The 19,208-nt window shown below is 42.7% G+C and overlaps 1 protein-coding gene across 7 annotated transcripts in view; it reads right to left on the bottom strand.

Annotated features, from left to right (window-relative positions):
* LOC130361225 (serine/threonine-protein kinase SBK1-like) overlaps positions 1–19,208 on the bottom strand; it is a 613,716-nt gene that overhangs the window by 37,288 nt on the left and 557,220 nt on the right. The window contains exons 2-5 of one of the 7 annotated variants that reach the window (XM_056563973.1): positions 13,314–13,462; positions 6,631–6,806; positions 5,541–5,574; positions 3,145–3,322 (exon numbers count right to left, since the gene is read on the bottom strand). In XM_056563973.1, coding sequence (XP_056419948.1) covers positions 3,145–3,322; positions 5,541–5,574; positions 6,631–6,642 — 224 coding nt within the window. In that variant the 5' untranslated portion in view covers positions 6,643–6,806; positions 13,314–13,462. Of the gene's footprint in view, positions 1–3,144; positions 3,323–5,317; positions 5,575–6,630; positions 6,807–13,313; positions 13,476–19,208 lie in introns of those variants that run through there. The other 6 variants (XM_056563974.1, XM_056563969.1, XM_056563970.1 and 3 more) reach the window with 6 other exon arrangements.

Here is a 19,208-nt window from a genome sequence, read left to right as displayed (position 1 = left end):
TCCGTCCCCTACGCACACGCTTTTAGGCCCTATGTCTTTCACGCGATACGTCTGGACTTATTGTCCCAGACGATTCAGACTCCTCTCCTATTTCTCCCCAATGCAGTCTTTTCTCTATCACCCTGACTTTCCTCCGGGAGGCACCTCACAAATGGTCTGGGAATGGGGCTCGAGAGGTTTATTCTGTTGGGCTGATGGGGTGAACCCTGTCACTCCGACTCTTCTACCTTTTGAAGTCTCGTTGGGAACTCCCTTCCTCTGAACTCACTGTTAGGATCCGGAGTGATATGCAGCGAGGACACTGGAGGTGGATCCTCTGTGTCAGTAGGGTGATGGCATGGGCCGTACCAAGGGAACGGAGTCTAAGGGGTTACTGGTTTTCCCCAGAGCACGCCGCAAAGCGGGATGGACTTGCAGCGGCAGGTAACCCCCAGGTCGTTCCACCCGATAGCAACTCATCCCGGCGCGGTACACAGGGACAAGGCAAGAGCAAGGTCGGACATAGCAGAAGGTCAGGGCAGGCAACAAGAGTCGTAGTCAGAGGCAACAGCAGAAGGTCTGGGTACACAGGCTTGGGAACACACTAAACGCTTTCACAGGGCACTAAGGCAACAAGACAGGAAGGGGAAGGACAGGAAGGACAGGAAGGGGAAGTGGGTATTTATTCACAAGGAGCAGGTGGGAGCTAATTAGGAAGATTGGGCCAGGCACCAATTAGCGGTGCGCTGGCCCTTTAAATCTGAGAGCCCCGGCGCACGCGCGCCCTAGAGAGCAGAGCCGCACGCATCGGGACCCAGCAGGAGATCGGGACAAGTGAGTGGAACGGGGTGCGATCTGTGAGCGGGCACGTCCCGCTAGGTGGATCGCATCTCCACCGGGCACAACAGAGCAGCGTCTCAGGTCAGCACTGCCGACCGGAGCGCTGCAGGGCAGAAGACGCCGCGAGCGCTCCGGAGGAGGAGGAGGAGCCGGAGCGCTCGGCGTAACACTCACTCACTATACGCAGCACCGACATTGCCTGTCCTCGCAGCGGGGCTCGCTGATGGTGTCGCTCCCTACAAGCTTTGAGGGGTTGTGTAGGAGTGGGCCACAGACGAAGGGATTGCTCTCCAGTATTTACTCCCTTTTGATCTCCCCTGTGGACGGGGCCCACCCCTCTCACCGATATATGGGGCGCTGGGAGGAAGCCCTTAACACTTCTATTTCGATTCCTCAGTGGCGGGTAGTTTGGGACAGGGCTTCTCGGGCCTCAATATGTACAGCTTATAAAGAGACAATACAAATTGCTCATGGGTTGGTACCACACCCCTGTCCTCCTCAATAAATTGAATCCCGATATTCCGGCACAATGCTGGAGATGTGGTGTAGGATTGGGGGACACTTACCATATATTCTGGTCCTGCCCACTGATCATTCCATATTGGATGATGGTACAGCGGTTTATCTATGACGTATTTGGAGTTAGAGTGCCCTTAGACCCCTTAGTCTATCTTTAACATTTGTCTACTAAGGCTTTTACTGGACGGCCATTTAAGTTGTTTCTACATATTGTTCTAGCAGCAAAAACTCTCATTGCGAAATATTGGAAACGATCCCCCCCCCCCCCATCTGAGGGTGAACTAATGGCCCGGGTCTGTGAAATTAGCTCTATGGAATCTATTACTGCCTCTTTGCATAACACCATCCCACAATTTATTTCCGTATGGGACTCTTGGGACCGATTCGGCAACCTCCTTGATCTCTACACTTCTCTTGGACCTTTTCTTCTCTTCTTGCTTCTCTCACCCCCCCCTTCTTTCCTTTTCTGTACATTTCCTTTTATGTTTCCTTGCCCTGCTGTTTGTTGTTGTTGTCATTGTCATCCCCCCCTACCCTTCCCCCCTCTTGTCCAAGACTAATTGATCCGAATGTGCAGTTTGTTGTTTATTATTTTAATGTATCACAGCTGTGATTACCTGGCATGCATGTAATGTTTTAGATTATCACTTGTTAACACTTCTTTGATTCTATGGGGTATGTCACCCCATTTATGCCTACTTGTTTGTATTTTTCTGTGCAAATATAAAAATTTACAGTTGAAAAAAAAAAATCATAATTCTTCCAGTACTTTTTAGGGGCTGTATACTACAGAGGAAATGTTTCTCTTTTTGAATTTCTCTTCACGACCACGGTGCTCTCTGCTGACCTCTGCTGTTCTTTTTAGGAACTGTCCAGAGCAGGAGAAAATCCCCATAGCAAACATATGCTGCTCTGGACAGTTCCTAAAATGGACAGCAGAGGTCAGCACTGTGGTCGTGAAATAAGAGAAATCCAAAAAGATAAACATTTCCTCTTCAGTATACAGCCCCTAAAAAGTACTTGAAGGATAAAGATTTTTTAATAGGAATAATTTACAAATCTGTAACTTTCTGGCACCAGTTGATTAAAAAAATATATAGTTTTCCATGGTAGTACCCCTTTAAGAGTGAGAGGCAGTGCAAACCCATGTGACTCTGCCTGCCCAATGGGAACCCCTAAATTGTAAGCTATATAGAGTAGTGGGGGATGAGCTGCTCCAGTTGAGTTCAATGCTAGTTACTGTTGAGCCCAGTTCAGCCTAGAGCTGTGTTCTGAGCTCTAGTGGGGTAAATTAGTGATTTGTGTGTGGAGAAGCTCTGAGGAAAGTCCTGAACAAATCTTTTCTCAAGTCATCTGCAGTCACTCTACAAGGATCCCCCACACAGAGAAGATTCAAGCCTGGCAGAGAAAGCTACAGGACCTTGTCAGAACCCTAGAGGCCTGGAAAATCTTCAGTCTCATAAAGTCAGTATTAATCAATTGGGTGAAAAGCACCATAAGTCCCAACGAGGCAACAGGGCTCCCAATGGGTAAATGGGTAACACTGCATCCTCTCCACCTTACTGTGTGAGTGTAATAACATATACACCCTGCTCAGTCAAAGACAGTTATCCGTAACCCAACGTCGGTGTGTCTCTTTACTCCCTGTGTCTGGCCCAGGAGAAACTGTCTCCAACCTCAGACCGTGTATAGGCTAATGGTGCCCTGACGTCACGAAGGGATCAGGTATTTCCTCACACCACCCGTGGTACCACATAAACACCCCCACAAATTTAATGTATAAATATTGTATTTAGAAATACTTACACCAGGCTCCATGAGAGAGAGTTGAGTGATCCTGCAGAAGCCAAATTCCGGTTCAGAACGTAGTGGTCCACAGAGTCAAACAATTGACTAAAGGCTATGCCTCCGCAGCTTGATAGGTAGATTAAAACAAAACGCTCATAGAGCAAGTCTTCACACTTTGTTCGACCTTCCTCGGTTTCTGGGCAACAATGATACCTGATTAGAAGACATTATAAAGGGCAAGTACAAAAAAAAAAAAAAAAAAAAAAAAAACCTCAAACACTGCAGAGAATGAGCCTTCCAATAATAAACATAAATAGGGATATCTTGTTGCAATGGTGATAGTTACATGTAAATATTCCATTGTGACATATCTTGGGCCACCACTAGTTTCTGGAAAGAATAGCTATGTGAATAGATAAGTCCCAGTTACAAAAAAAAAATACTCAAAAATTCAAGAAAAATAAAAAAAAGAAAGAAAAAGAAAAACACAAGTATCACACGTGTCATTTTGCTGCTGCATGTTTTCCTACCCATTGAAGTCAATGGGTGGCAAAATCAGCTGCAGAAAATATGCAGCAAAATACGGCACATGTGATCCTACTTTTAGACTGATGATTCCATAAAATGTATCTCTGATTGACAAGCAATGAATTTTTATTTTCGTTTTTTCTTCATTATTTCTTATTTCATGCATACATACAAAAATATACTGAAAGAGCTACAAGTAATAAACATTGCAGCCTTACAGACTAATGGGAGGGCTTGATTTTTGCGCAAACAATTTCACTTTGTAATGACATCTTTCATTTTACCATAAAATGTCCGCTGCAACGAAAAAAAGTATTTGCAGGTGGAGATTTTGGAAATATCACAAATTTTGCCGGGTTTGGTTTTTATACAGTGCACTTTATGGGGTGCGCAAACCTCCAGCTGTTGCAAAACTACAACTCCCAGCATGCACTTACACACCGTACATGCTGGGGCTTGTAGTTTTGCCACAGCTGGAGGCACCCTGGTGGGGAAAGACCGAATTAGGTAACAGCAAAGACAGATCCCTCCAGGACAGCACAGGATAGAGCTGGCGCACAAGACTTCAAGGTAAAAACAGATTTTTTTTACCCGGCATGCAACGCGTTTTGCTGGATATCCAGCTTAATCAGGCATGTCACACATGCCTGATGAAGCTGTATATCCAGCGAAACGCGTTGCATGCCGGGTAAAATAAATCTGTTTTTACCTTGAAGGCTTGTGTGCCAGATCTATCCTGTGCTGTCCTGGAGGGATCTGTCTTTGCTTCACTTCGTGTTGCCAGGAGCGGCTGCTGAGTTTCGCAGCACATAGATTCCCCCATATTAGGCAGCACATAGTTAGAGCCCCCCTTTAGGCAGCACATAGTTAGAGCCTCCCTTTAGGCAGCACATAGTTAGATCCCCCCTTTAGGCAGCACAAAAGATATATTTTTTTCAAATTTGCACTACGGTCACCCCAAAGATGGTTTGCACTAGTGTGACAATGAGCCCTGAAGGCCAAAAGACTCCCAAGTGTGAAGTGAAGTGACTGATTTTATTTTACAGCCATAAAAGGTATTTATTTTTTTCAAATTTACACTAAGGTCACCCCAAAGATGATTTGCACTAGTTGCTGGAAAGAAAAAAAAAGTTTGCCAGCGGAGTACCCCTTTAAAATAGTGGTTACCCAACCAGGGTGCCTCCAGCTGTTGCAAAACACACGGACTGATCTTTGAGCCCTTCTAATACTGTAGCTGCTTGAAAGAAAACAAGTTTTCAACAGGAGTACCCCTTTTAACCTGTGGTTCCCTCCCAACCAGGGTGCCTCCAGCTGTTGCAAGACACACGGACTGATATTTGAGCCCTAAAAAGGGCTTTTTTGGATGCTGTCCTTAAAGCAGATGTTATATTAGTGGTTTAGGAGTGTAGTGGACCCTGAATGAACCACCTAGCTATCACTTTCCCTATTACAGCAAGAGCAGCTTCACTTTCCTTCCTCTCTCTAAGCCTACAGCATGCCGAATGAAAGTAAAATGGCGTCCGTGCAGGAGGTAGGAGGGTCCGGAAGGGAGGGTCTGCTAGTGATTGGCTGTAATGTGTCTGCTGACTGGGCACAGAGGGTCAAAGTTTACCGCAATGTTATTGAATAGGGGGCGAATCGAACTTCACATATGTTCACCCACCGAGGCGAACAAGCGAAGTTCGCCGGGAACCGTTCGCCGGCGAACAATTCACAACATCTCTATTCCTGAATAAGCTTCTGAGATTGCCATGCAGATCCATCTTGCAATAGAACTTTTGGAAGCCCTTTTCCCCTTGCTGAAACCTGCAAATTGGAGAAAAAGGTTTCTTGTCTTTCCTCCAGGAATGAGAGGATTCAACATACTGTAAAACGGCTCTCCTTACGTCTACGGTTTACCATAACTTCTGTAACTCCAATCTGGAAAAAAAAAAAAAAAAAAAAAAGATCCTTAAAAAGGGGTATTCCTGCCTTATACATCTTATCCCTTATCCAAAGGATAGGGGATAAGATGCCTAATCGCAGGTGTCCCGCCATTGGGACCCATGCAATCTCTGTGCCGCCCCCGATATTCTGTGCTGGACGCTGCCTCTGAGACCAAAATATGACATCATGCCACACCCCCTCCTATAGACCTGAATGGAGGGGGTGTGAAGTGACAAGGGGGTATGGCTGTGACGTCTCGGAGGCAACGCCTGGCACAGAATGCTGGGGGCTGCACCAAGATCGCGGGGGGTACCGCCACTGGATAGGGGATACAATGTGTAAGGCCAGAATATCGCTGTAAATATTTGTTTTATCTGGACCAGAAAATAAGTGTATATATATATATATATATATATATATATATATATATATATATATATATATATATTAGTAGCAAATGTATAGTTAGCCTTGAGCCATCGGCAGTCTAGTTGTTGTATAACAAACTAGTTTTGGAACAGCTAGAAAGCCATAGGTTGGAAAGCAATGAGAATATAAAATATCTGTAAAAACAAACACCACCATTCCTGACCACTATCCTTCAAATGCATTTTTAAAGCTAAATGTGGTATCCCAGCACCAAAGGCTGTCCTGTGGGCTGCGGACTTCCTCGGGCAGACCTGTAGCATGGGTGTTGGGCCCCCGAAGTGACTGACTGCTGTGTATCAATGGTTCAAGCACTTTATCAAATGTTTATTATATTTTTCATAACCACTGTGTGATAGGTTATTTATACGTGTTATACCTTTAAGAGTGAGGAGCAGTGTAAACCCATGTGACTCTGCCTGCCCAATGGGAACCCCTAAATTGTAAGCTATATAGAGTCGTGGGGGAGGAGCTGCCCCAGTTGAGTTCAGTGCTAGTTCCTGTTGAGTTCAGTTCAGCCTAGAGCTGACCACCATTCCTGACCACTATCCTTCAGATAGGATATTTACATTTTTAGCCATAAAAACCCAGTAATGTATAAATATTGTATTTAGAAATACTTACACCAGGCTCCATGAGAGAGTTGAGTGATCCTGCAGAAGCCGAATCCTGGTTCAGAACGTAGTGGTCCACAAAGTCAAACAAATGACTAAAGATGATGCCTCAGCAGCTTAATAGATAGATTAAAACAAAACGCTCATAGAGCAAGTCTTCACACTTTGTTTGACCTTCCTCAGTTTCTGGGCAAAAATGATGCCTGATTAGAAGACATTATAAAGGATAAGTACAAAAAAAAACTCAAACACTTTGCAGAGAATGAGCCTTCTAATAATAAACCTAAATAGGGATATCTTGTTACAATGGTGATTGATACATGTAAAAATATCCCATTGTGACATCTCATATCTTGGGCCACCACTAGTTTCTGGAAAGAACAGTTCTGTAAATAAATAAATCCCTGTTACCTTTTACACCGTGAGATTAAAAAAAAGCTCCAAATTTCTAAAACGTTATAATATAAAAATAAAGAAAAAGAATGAGAAAAACTAAGAATCAAATAAGTATAGTTACTTTTTTTTAGGAGAGAGTCACACTTGCCATATTTTGCTGCTGCTTATTTTCCTACTCTGACGTCAATGGGCAGCAAAATTAGCTGCAGAAAATATGCAGCAAAATAAGACATGTGATCCTACTCTTAGATGGACAATTCCATAAAATGTATCTGATTTATTTATGGGCTTGTGTGTTTTTTTTCTCACAAGCAATGACTTTTGCGGTGAATATTTTTTTTAACGTTATATTCTTCATAATTTTATATCATTTAATACATTTATGCAAAAATATAATGAAAGCGCTACAAGTAATAAACATCTTCTTGCACAGGTAATATGATATACATTAAACAAACAAGAAAGCAAAGTTCTAATGAATGGAAGCTTCTCATGGTACTGGGACACAGAATATATTTATACACTAGCTGAGTACCCGGCGTTGCCCAGTTTTTCCTTCCTAATCCTTGTTGGGGAGGAAAAGAAACAAAGGAAGAAGCTTTTGACTTCATAACCCATCCTCATATATTGTTTCCAAATCCCCGTCCTCCTATCCCCGTCCTCCTATCCCCACCCGTAATGTGTGTACCAGGTATTGAAATATGTCCAGCCGTACGGAAGTTATGTGGCAACATACATTTCCCATTGATTTGCATGGGACTTTAAACAAAAACCCCGACCCTCCCAAATGGGGGTAGTACTTATAAGCTGCTGTATACTACAGAGGAAGTTGTGTAGTTCTTTCCAGTCTGACCACAGTGCTCTCTGCTGCCACCTCTGTCTGTGTCAGGAACTGTATTTACAAATCTGTTTAACTTTCTGGCACCAGCGGATTTGTAAAAAAAAAATTTCCACTGGAGTACCCCTTTAACCCCTTAAGGACTCAGACTATTTTGGCCTTAAGAACTCAGACAATTAAATTTTTACGTTTTCATTTTTTCCTCCTCGCCTTCTAAAAATCATAACTCTTTTATATTTTCATCCACAGACTAGTATGAGGGCTTGTTTTTTGCGCGACCAGTTGTCCTTTGTAATGACATCACTCATTATATCATAAAATGTATGGCACAACCAAAAAACACTATTTTTGTGGGGAAATTAAAACCAAAAACGCAATTTTGCTGATTTTGGAAGGTTTTGTTTTCACGCCGTACAATTTATGGTAAAAATGACATGTGTTCTTTATTCTGAGGGTCAATATGATTAAAATGATACCCATTATTATATATTTTTATATTATTGTTGCGCTTAAAAAAAATCACAAACTTTTTAACCAAATTAGTACGTTTATAATCCCTTTATTTTGATGACCTCTAACTTTTTATTTTTCCGTATAAGTGGCGGTATGGGGGCTCATTTTTTGCGCCATGATCTGTACTTTTTTTTGATACCACATTTGCATATAAAAAACTTTTAATACATTTTTTATAATTTTTTTTTTAATAAAATGTATTAAAAAAGTAGAAATTTTTGACTTTTTTTTTTCGTTCACGCCGTTCACCGTACGGGATCATTAACATTTTATTTTAATAGTTCGGACATTTACGCACGCGGCGATACCAAATATGTCTATAAAAAATGTTTTTTACGCTTTTTGGGGGTAAAATTGGAAAAAACGGACGTTTTACTTTTTTATTGGGGGAGGGGATTTTTCACTTTTTTTTTACTTTTACATTTTGTAACATTTTTTTTTACACTTGAATAGTCCCCATAGGGGACTATTCATAGCAATACCATGATTGCTAATACTGATCTGTTCTATGTATAGGACATAGAACAGATCAGTATTATCGGTCATCTCCTGCTCTGGTCTGCTCGATCACAGACCAGAGCAGGAGATGCCAGGAGCCGGACGGAGGAAGGAGAGGGGACCTCCGTCCGGCGTTCTGAATGATCGGATCCCCACAGCAGCGCTGCGGGCGATCCGATCGTTCATTTAAATCGCAAACTGCCGCAGATGCCGGGATCTGTATTGATCCCGGCACCTGAGGGGTTAATGGTGGACGCCCGCAGCCGGGATCAGCCGCGCATGACACAGGCATCGCTCCGATGCCCGCGGTTCTGCTTAGGACGTAAATGTACGTCCTGGTGCATTACGTACCACCGCACCAGGACGTACATTTACGTCCTGCGTCCTTAAGGGGTTAAATGGTGCAGGGCCAGTGATAAATATGGGACTAGTTCACATTTTTGTCAAATTTTATTTCAGAACACAACTTTGTATAACTGATTTTTTGTGACTTTTGAGACATTTTTTCACCCAAGACATTTTCTACAGCTAGTTTTGAAAGACAGGTCTTGGCTGGCATATGTTTGTAGTGTAAGTGAGGGCTATGCAACAAATCTGTGACCACTGCAAAGTGAAAATGCAAAAGGGGGAGATTTATCAAAGCTTTTAAACCTGTTAAGGACGCAGGGCCAGAATTAACCCATTAGAGAACGTGATCAAAGTTGATTGCGGCATCTAAATTTTTTTATTTTTTTTTTAAAGGCATTCCCAGCAGCTCAGCAGAGCTGATCGGAACCACCACGGTTAAACCGCAGTGTCCCGATAAGCTGAAAAGACGTCGGGAGGGCCTTTACCTGCCTCCTCGCCATCCAATCTGTTCCTCGATGCTGCAGGCAGCCTCAGCAGGCTAGAGGAGTCGCGCACAGATAACACTAATCAATGCTATCCTATGGCATAGCATTGAACAGTGTATGAAATCAAAGGATTGCATGTAATAGTCAACTATGGGGACTAAAAAAAGGTGTAAAGATAGTAAAAAAAAAAAAGTTCATAAATGAATTAACCCCTTCCATACTAAAAGTTAAAGTCACCCCCCTTTTCCAATTAAAAAAATAAGTATGTAAACAAAAATAAACATACATATGTGGTATTGCCACGTCCGTAAATGTACGAACTATAAAATAACATTAACTAAACCGCATGGTCAATGATGGTGTATGCATAAAAAAAAAAAAAAATTGCTTATTTTTGGTCATTTTGGATACCCTAAATTTTTTTATAAAAAGCGATCAAAAGGTCCCATCAAACATAAATGGTAAACTTCAGATCACGGCACAAAAAATGGGCCCATATGTGTGGTGTCCCGGTACAGGACATGTCCTGTCCCTTTTGCCTGGAGTCCCCTCAGCCAGAGTCCCTCTATGATAATGAGCTCTCCTGAAGGTCTCTTAACGACGAAGGACGTATATTTATATTCCTGCGCCGGCTCCCGTGATATGCCTCATATTGCGGCTGTCCCATCGGCCATCAACGGCTGGGACCCGCGGCTAATACGATCGCGGTGATGCCCTGTATTAACCCTTCAGATGCAGCGATCAAAGCTGACCGCCGCCTCTGAAGCGAAAGTGAAACTATCCCCGCTGCTCAGTCGGGCTGTTCGGGACCGCCGCCGTGAAATCTTACAGGACACCAGGAGGGACCCTACCTGCCTCCTTGGTGTCCGATCGGCGAATGACTGCTCCGTGCCTGAGATCCAGGCAGGAGCAGTCAAGCGCCGATAACACTGATCACAGGCATGTTAATACATGCCAATGATCTGTGTAAAAGATCAGTGTATGTAATGTTATAGACCCCTATGGGAGCTATAACACTGCAAAAAAAAGTTAAAAAAATAAAAAAGTGTTAATAAAGATCATTTAACCCCTCCCCTAATAAAAGTTTGAATCACCCCCCTTTTCCCATTGAAAAAATAAAACAGTGTAAATAAAAATAAACATATGTGGTATCGCCGCGTGCATAAGTGTCCGAACTATAAAAAGATATTGTTAATTAAACCGCCCAGTCAATGGCGTAAACGTAAAAAAAATCCAAAGTCCAAAAAAGTGTATTTTTGGTCACTTTTTATACCATTAAAAAAATGAATAAAAAGTGATCAAAAAGTTCGATCAAAACAAAAATGATACTGCTAAAAACTTCAGATCCCGGGGCAAAAAATTAGCACTCATACCGCCCTATATGTGGAAAAATAAAGTTATAGGGGTCAGAAGATGACAATTTTAAACGTATACATTTTCCTGCATGTAGTTATGATTTTTTCCAGAAGTGCGACAAAATTAAACCTATATAAGTAGGGAATCATTTTAACCGTATGGACCTACAGAATAATGATAAGGTGTAATTTTTACCGAAATATGCACTGCGTAGAATCGGAAGCCCCCAAAAAGTTTGCACAATTATTTTTTTCTCCGTTTCACCGTGGATTTTCGGGTAAAATGACTTATGTCACTGCAAAGTAGAATTGGTGATGCAATAAATAAGACATAATATGGATCTTTATGTGGAAAATTTAAAGGGTTATGATTTTTAAAAGGTAAGGAGGTAAAAACGAAAATGCAAAAACTGAAAAACCCTGCGTCCTTAAGGGGTTAATATGTAATATTCAATGTATACAATTATATATGTAATTAGTCTAGGATACCTATGTATAGGACCTTAGAGGTCACGTGCCTTTAATTTAGGTTATGCTATGGTTTAAGGACCTTTGGGTCATGTGACAATACCCATAGTTCCTTAGGTCAGAACTGACAGGTTTGGCTGACCAATGAGCCTCTTAATATATAAGGGGCTGCTGCCACTAAATTCATTCTCTTAGTTCCGGATTATCAGAGAAAGCACATCTCAGCACAAATCACCAATTCAAGCTAGGCCTGAAGCCTTATCTTCAGCAGCCACTAAACCGTGAGTTATCCAGCTCAAAACTACTAAAATCCTGTGTGACTACTGCAACTCAATTATCTTCAAATCAGTAGCACAGTGGCTAGCAAACCAAAGCTCATTGTATTCTGAAGTCCCAGCAAACCTGTGAGGAGCCTGAACTATGGTCCTCTATGCAAAGACTGGTTTTGTTAACTGTAGTTGCATAAAATATGCAGTAAAGTTTATTCCGGTTTCATCAAATATCTGCTTTGGACATTCAATTATTTCTCTCTACCGTTTCTGGGACAGTTGGCGGTAGGACCATTAATCTAAGGAAACTTCATCCTGGCGTCACGACAACATAGGGTTAATACCAACATACCCTACACTATTACCTGCACCACCTAGTCACCACATATGCATAAAAATAAAAAAAAGTTATAGGTGTCAGAATGACAATTTTAAACACAAATTTTCGTGCATGTACCGTAGTTATATAAATTGTGAATCCTTGTGTAACCACATGGACCATTAGAATAAAGAGAAGGTGTCTTTTATACCGGAAAGTGCACTTCAATTTTCTCCCACAATTTTTTTTTTTAGTTTTTTTTTTGTGTGTGGTGAATTGACGCATGTCATTACAAAGTAAAATTGATAGTGTATAAAATTAGCCCTCAGAGGTCTGTAGGTGGAAAACAGAGCGTTATGATTTTTGGAAGGTGAGGAGGCAAAAATTAAAGTGCAAAAACCCTTTTGCCCAAGGGATTTTGGCTAAAATGACTGGTACACACTTTTGCATTTTCACTTTGCAGCGGAAAGAAATGACACGCGACTTTTCTACAAAAAAAAAAAGTCGCAAATCTGTCGCACAGCCCTCAAATACACCACAAAACGTACACCAGCTCAGACCTGGATTACAAAACTTGCTTTAGAAAGTTATATAGGTAAAAAAAATAAAAATTAAAAAAAAGTCACAATAAAAGTTGCTGAAAGGCAATCATACATAGTGGTGGCACTGAAGTAAAATTTCACAAAAATACTAGACCCATATTTATCCCAGGCCCTGCACCATTTAATAGATCTGGTGCACGTAGACTCCAACTACACCATCAAAACCTGTGTATAACATCCGCGCATCCACACTGACTTTGATAAGGCTAGGTTCACACAGCCGCTCGCATCTGATTGGCTTTGTTTATTTTTATTTTTTTGAGCCGATCGGACCCTGAAATGGGTCGGATGCAAACGGCTATTGCCAGGTCCCAACGGCCCCATTCACTTGCATGGGGTCAGTCAGTGAGCCAGAAGTTTTACAGGATTTTTGCAGAGAAAAAAAATGGTGTTTGCACCATTTTTTCCCCGCTAAACTTGACGGATCGAGGCCTAAATCTCCCCTATAGTGTGTACTTAATACATTTTAGTAAAAATCCCTTTAGCAAAAAGTTGCACACTTTTTTTTTTTTGTGCAAGTGCGACAAATTTACATAAAAAAGCACTGTAAAAAGCTCGATTAATGTCCCCAATTGTTTGCATACTAAAGTTTTTCCTCTCACCTCCGGTACTGCTGCGGGTGAATGCTCTGTTTACAGGGAGCAAGCAGGCTGCAATATATCACCTCTTATTAGTTACTACTCCACCCACTATCCACCAGGGCAACATAGCAATTTAATTGCCATATTTGGAGTCGGGAAGGAATTGTTACCTCTAGTATGAGGGTTTTTACCTCTAGTATGAGGGTTTTTTGCCTTCCGCTGGATCAACTCAGTAGGGACTCATTAGGGTTATAGGTTGAACTTGATGGACTCCGTTTTTTTTTTTTTTAACCTTGTGAACTGTGGGGGAGATTTATCCAAACCTGTGCAGAGGAAGAGTGGTGCAGTTGCCCATAGCAACCAATCAGATTGCTTCTTTCATTTTCCACAGGCCTCTAAAGAGGCCTCTGCTTGTCCTCTAAAGAGGCCTGTGGAAAATGAAAGAAGCAATCTGATTGGTTGCTATGGGCAACTGCACCACTCTTACTCTGCACAGGTTTGGATAAATCTCCCCCTATGTTACTATGTTACTAATTAGGGGGAGATTCATCAAAACCTGTCCAGAGGAAAAGTTGCTAAGTTGCCCATAGCAACCAATCAGATCACTTCTTTCATTTTTAACAAGGCTATGGGCAACTCAGGAACTTTTCCTCTTGACAGGTTTTGATAAATCTCCATTAACCCCTTCCCGCAGAATGACTTATATAAACATCATGTTATGCTGGTAGTTCGCGCATCATGACGTTTATATAAGTAATTCAGTTAACCCAGCGATGCGCGGCATTGCACAGGTTAACCGGCAGATGTCCCGCTGTTACTAGCGGGAGACAACTTCTGCAAGTCCCCCAGGACCATCTGTGAATGGTCCTGGTCAGCGATCACTGTGATTGGTCCCTGTGGACCAACCACAGTGTCTCAGCTGATTTGGGGGGGTGAAAGTTAATTGTATCCAGAAGTCTGGGCAGAGCGGGGAAGATGACCCCGAGAGCTGCAGTGGGGACATACCGCAGGACCGGCGCAAACAGTGGGGACTGGCGGCAAGCAAGTGGAGGAGGCAGCGATGATGTCGTCATCAAAAGCAGCACTGAAGATCGCTGTAAAGTGATCTTCACTGCTGCTTCTAGGAGTTTCAAAACTACAACTCCCAGCATGCCCAGACAGCCTTTGGCTGCCCGGTCATGTTGGCAGTTTTAGTTTTGCAACATCTGGAGGGCCACAGTTTGGAGACCACTGTGCAGTGGTCTGCAATCTGTGCTCTTCCAGATGTTGCAAAACTACAACTTTCAACATGCCCAGACAGTCCAGGAATGCTGGAAGTTGTAGTTCTGTAGCATCTAGCCCTTCAGATGTTGCCGAACTACAACTCCCAGCATGCCTGGGCAGTCTGGGCATGCTGGGAGTTGTAGTTTTGCAACAGCTGGAAGCACAGAGGTTGGGAAACATTGAGTTAAGTAACAAACTCTCAGTGTTTTGCAACCAGTGTGCCTCCATTTGTTGCATAACTACAACCCTCAGCATACATGGTCTGTCAGTGCATGCTGGGAGTTATAGTTTTGCAACAGCTGGAGGCACACGGGTTCGGAAACACTGAGTAAGGAAACAGACAATGTTTCCCAACCAGTGTGCCTCCAGCTGTTGCATAACTACAACCCCCAGCATGTACGGACAGGGCATGCTGGAAGTTGTAGTAGCATGCCTCCAGCTGTTGCATAACTACAAGTCTCAGCATGCCCTTCTGCTGTCACTGCATGCTGAGAGTTGTACTTTTGCAAAAGCTAGAGGTTTGCCCCCCCATGTGAATGTACAGGATATATTCACATGGGCGAGGGTTTACAGAGGGTTTCTCGCTACAAGTTTGAGATGCAGCAAAAATTCCGCTGCAGCTCAAACCGCCAGCGGGAAACTCGCTGCAAACCCTCGCCCCGTGTGAATGTACCCTAAAAACACTACACTAAACTACACAAAATGAAAAGTGAAACACTACATGTACACCCCCCCCCCCCCCCCCCAATGAAAAACATTCAGATGTTGCAAAACAACAACTCCCAGTATTGCCGGACAGCCACTGACTGTCCAGGCATGCTGGGAGTTTTGCAACAGCTGGAGGCACCCTGTATGGGAATCACTGGCGTATAATACTCCTATGTCCACCCCTATGCAAATCCCTAATTTAGGCTTCAAATGTGCATGGCGCTCTCTCACTTCGGAGCCCTGTCGTATTTCAAAGCAACAGTTTAGGGCCACATATGGGGTATTTCCGTACTCGGGAGAAATTGCCTAACAAATTTTGGGAGCTTTCTCTCCTTTTACCCCTTATGAAAAGGTAAAGTTGGGGACTACTCCTGCATGCTATTGTAAAAAAATTTAATTTTTTACACTAACTTGCTGGTGTTGCCCCATACTATTTATTTTCACAAGAGTTAAAAGGAAAAAAAGACCCACAAAATTTGTAACGCAACTTCTCCTAAGTACGGAAATACCCCATATGTGGGCGTAAAATGCACTGCGGGCGCACAACAAGGCACATGAGTGAGAGCGCCATGTGCATTTGAGGTGATTGGCACAGGGGTGGCTGATCGTTACAATGGTTCTGACATAAACACACAAAAAAAAACACTCACATGTGACCCCATTTTGGAATCTAAACCCCTTAAGGAACGTAACAAGGGGTATGGTGAGCCTTAACTACTTACAGTAGTTTGAAGAATTTTCGTTGAAAATTAAATTCTTTTTTTTCACAAAAATTCTGGTGTTATCCCAAATGTATCCTTTTTTTTTTACAAGGGGTAATAGGAAAAAAGCCCCCCCAAAATTTGTAACACCATTTCTTTTGAGTATATAAACACCCCATATATGGATGTAAACTGCACACTGCATGGCTCAGAAGAGAGAGGGCGCCATTGGGCTTTTGGAGAGAGAATTTGGCTGGACTTGAAGGCCATGTGCGTTTACAAAGCCCCCATGGTGCCAGAACAGCGAACCCCCCCCCACATGTGATTTGGAAACTACACCCCTCAAGAAATGTTATAGGGGGTACAGTGAGCATTTACACCCCACAGGTGTCTGACAGATTTTTGGAACAGCAGTCTGTGAAAATGCAAAAATTTATTTTTGCAAAAATTAAAAGAGACGTTGACGGAGGAGCGGAACGAGATACCATGATAGCAGGGGAGCAGAGGCAAGTGAGTCCTCTTTGATCACAGTGCCTTGATTGCGGCATCTAAAATGGGAAAAACACTTGCTGGTTAGCTCAGCGGGCTGTTCGGGACAGCCACTGTAAAATCACAGCATCCCGAACAGCTGAGAGGACAGCAGGAGTGCGTTTACCTTCCTCCTTGAAATCTGATCTGTGTTCTATTGTTCTAAGCCTGTCACAGCAGAGCACCGATAACACTGATCAATGCTATGCTACGGCATAGGATTGATCAGTGTATGTGATCTAAGAATTGCATGTAATAGTTCCCTATGGGGACTAAAAAAAAAGCTGTAAAAAAAAAAAGTTAATAAATGTGATTTAACCCCTTCAGTAATCAAAAGTTTAAATCACCCCCCTTTTCTCATTTAAAAAAAATATATATATGTAAATAAAAATAAACATATGTGGTATCTTCACATGCATAAATGTCTGAACTATAAAAATATAATGTTAATTAAACTGCACAGTCAATGACGTACACGTAAAAAAAAATTCCAAAGTCCAAAATTGTGAGATTTTGGTTACTTTGTATACCCTAAAAAAATGAATAAAAAGTGATCAGAAAGTCAGATCAAAACAAAAATGGTACCGATAAAAAATGAGCCCTCATACATTCACATACGCAGAAAAATAAAAAACTTATAGGGGTCAGAAGATGACAATTTAAGCATTCAAATTTTGGTGCACGTAGTTATAATTTTCTTAGGAAGTAAAATAGAATAAAACCTATATAAATTAGGTATCCTTGTAACCATTTGAACCTACAGGATAAAGGGGTATTCCAGGAATTTTTTTTATTTGACTATGCTACAGGGGCTGTAAAGTTAGTATAGTTCATAATATAGTGTCTGTACCTGTGTGTGACGGTTTTCACACAATTCTTATGTGATTTTAACCCCAATAGACTGCTGTCTCGGATTTTTCCCAGCTTGCAATGCGGTTCGAAACCTGACTCACTAGTCAGCTGATGACAAGTAATCTGCAAGTAATGCAACAGATGGAGGCACCCTGATTGAAAACAACAGGTCTGCAGCTCATTTATGTTTCAAAGGGTGGGGTGGCTGATGTGTGGAAAGGAGGAAAATGGTATCATGGGATTTGTAGGCAAACAAGAAAACTGAAAACAGAAAATACAAGTTCACAGAAAGCTAGCCACAGTGTTCTGGTAATCTCACAGCATAGCCATTTATCCCCAAGACAAGCGCAGATCCTTCCTAAGCATGTCCATTACTGTCTGCCAGGTACGTACTAAAATCACCTTATGCTGGATAACCCTTTTAAGATATGGTGTCATTTTTACCGAAAAGTAGTGATGAGCGGCATTGCCCATATTCAAATTTGCGATATTTCGTGAATATATAGACGAATATTCGTCCAATATTCGCGAATTTCGAGTATTCATTATATTCACATATTTGAGGAAGAAAACCGTGAGTGGGTGGGCAACTTTACTATTGGTTGCTAGGGATGTTGTTGATAACCGCTAACAAGTGTATTTGCATCATTCTAATTGGCCCACAAGTGAAAAGAAGGAATTTTCAAATATTCACATATGCGAATATGCGAATACTCACATATGCGAAAACGTGCATATGCGAATATGCGCATGTGTGGAAAAAAGTGAATATTCGTAATTTCGAATATATAGCGAATACATTTGCAATATTCGCAAATTTGCGATATTCGTGCTAAAAATTTGAAATGCGAATATTTGCGCCCCAATACTACCGGAAAGTGCACTGCGTAGAATCAGAAGCCATAAATGAGGGGTCCTCAAACTACGGTCCGCGGGCCACATGTGGCCCGCCGAGGACATTTATCCTGCCGGCCGCTGCCTAAGGACATCCCTGTGTCCCTAAAGACGTTTTCGGGACACAGGGATGCGCTCTCGGCGGCCCCGAGTTTACTTTTAAAACGCAGGGGCCGCCGGGAAGGTGGCGCACGCAGGGACGTCACTGACGCAGGGAGTCCCGTGCGCCCATAGCAACGGAGCGCGGAGGAGCGGAGCAGCGATGAGGACGTGTGCTGGCCAGCTTGGTAAGTGTTACCAGCGGCACGTCAGCTTCGGTGCTCTGACCACCTCTCCTTCGGTCCCGGGACTTAATGCTATGTCCGGACCGGAGGACCGGTGGTCGGAGCACTGAAGTGGGGCAGAACACAGGCATACAGCCTCCAGCCATACACTGTATGGCTGGAAGCTGTATGTCTGTGGAGGAACATACTGCACCTAATGTGGGGAGCTATACTGCACCTAATGTGGGGGAATATACTGCACCCAATGTGGGGGAACTATACTGCACCTAATGTGGGGAGCTATACTGCACCTAATGTGGGTGAACTATACTGCACCTAATGTGAGGGAACTATACTGCACCTAATGTGGGGGAACTATACTGCACCTAATGTGGGGGAACATATTGCACCTAATGTGGGGGAATTGTACTGCACCTAATGTGGGGGAATTGTACTGCACCTAATGTGGGGGAATTGTACTGCACCTAATGTGGGGGAATTGTGCTGCACCTAATTTGGGGGAATTGTACTGCACCTAATGTGGGGGAATTGTACTGCACCTAATGTGAGGGAATTGTACTGCACCTAATGTGGGGGAATTGTACTGCCAACCTAATGGCACCGAATGTGGGGGAACTGTACTGCACCTAATGTGGGGGAACTACCGCACCTAATGTGGGGGAACTGTACTGCCAACCCTAATGTGT

Source organism: Hyla sarda, chromosome 3 (assembly GCF_029499605.1).
Source record: "Hyla sarda isolate aHylSar1 chromosome 3, aHylSar1.hap1, whole genome shotgun sequence".
Taxonomy (NCBI): domain Eukaryota; kingdom Metazoa; phylum Chordata; class Amphibia; order Anura; family Hylidae; genus Hyla; species Hyla sarda.
Note: the sequence above shows the minus strand (reverse complement) of the source record. Positions and strands in the feature narration are given on the sequence as shown.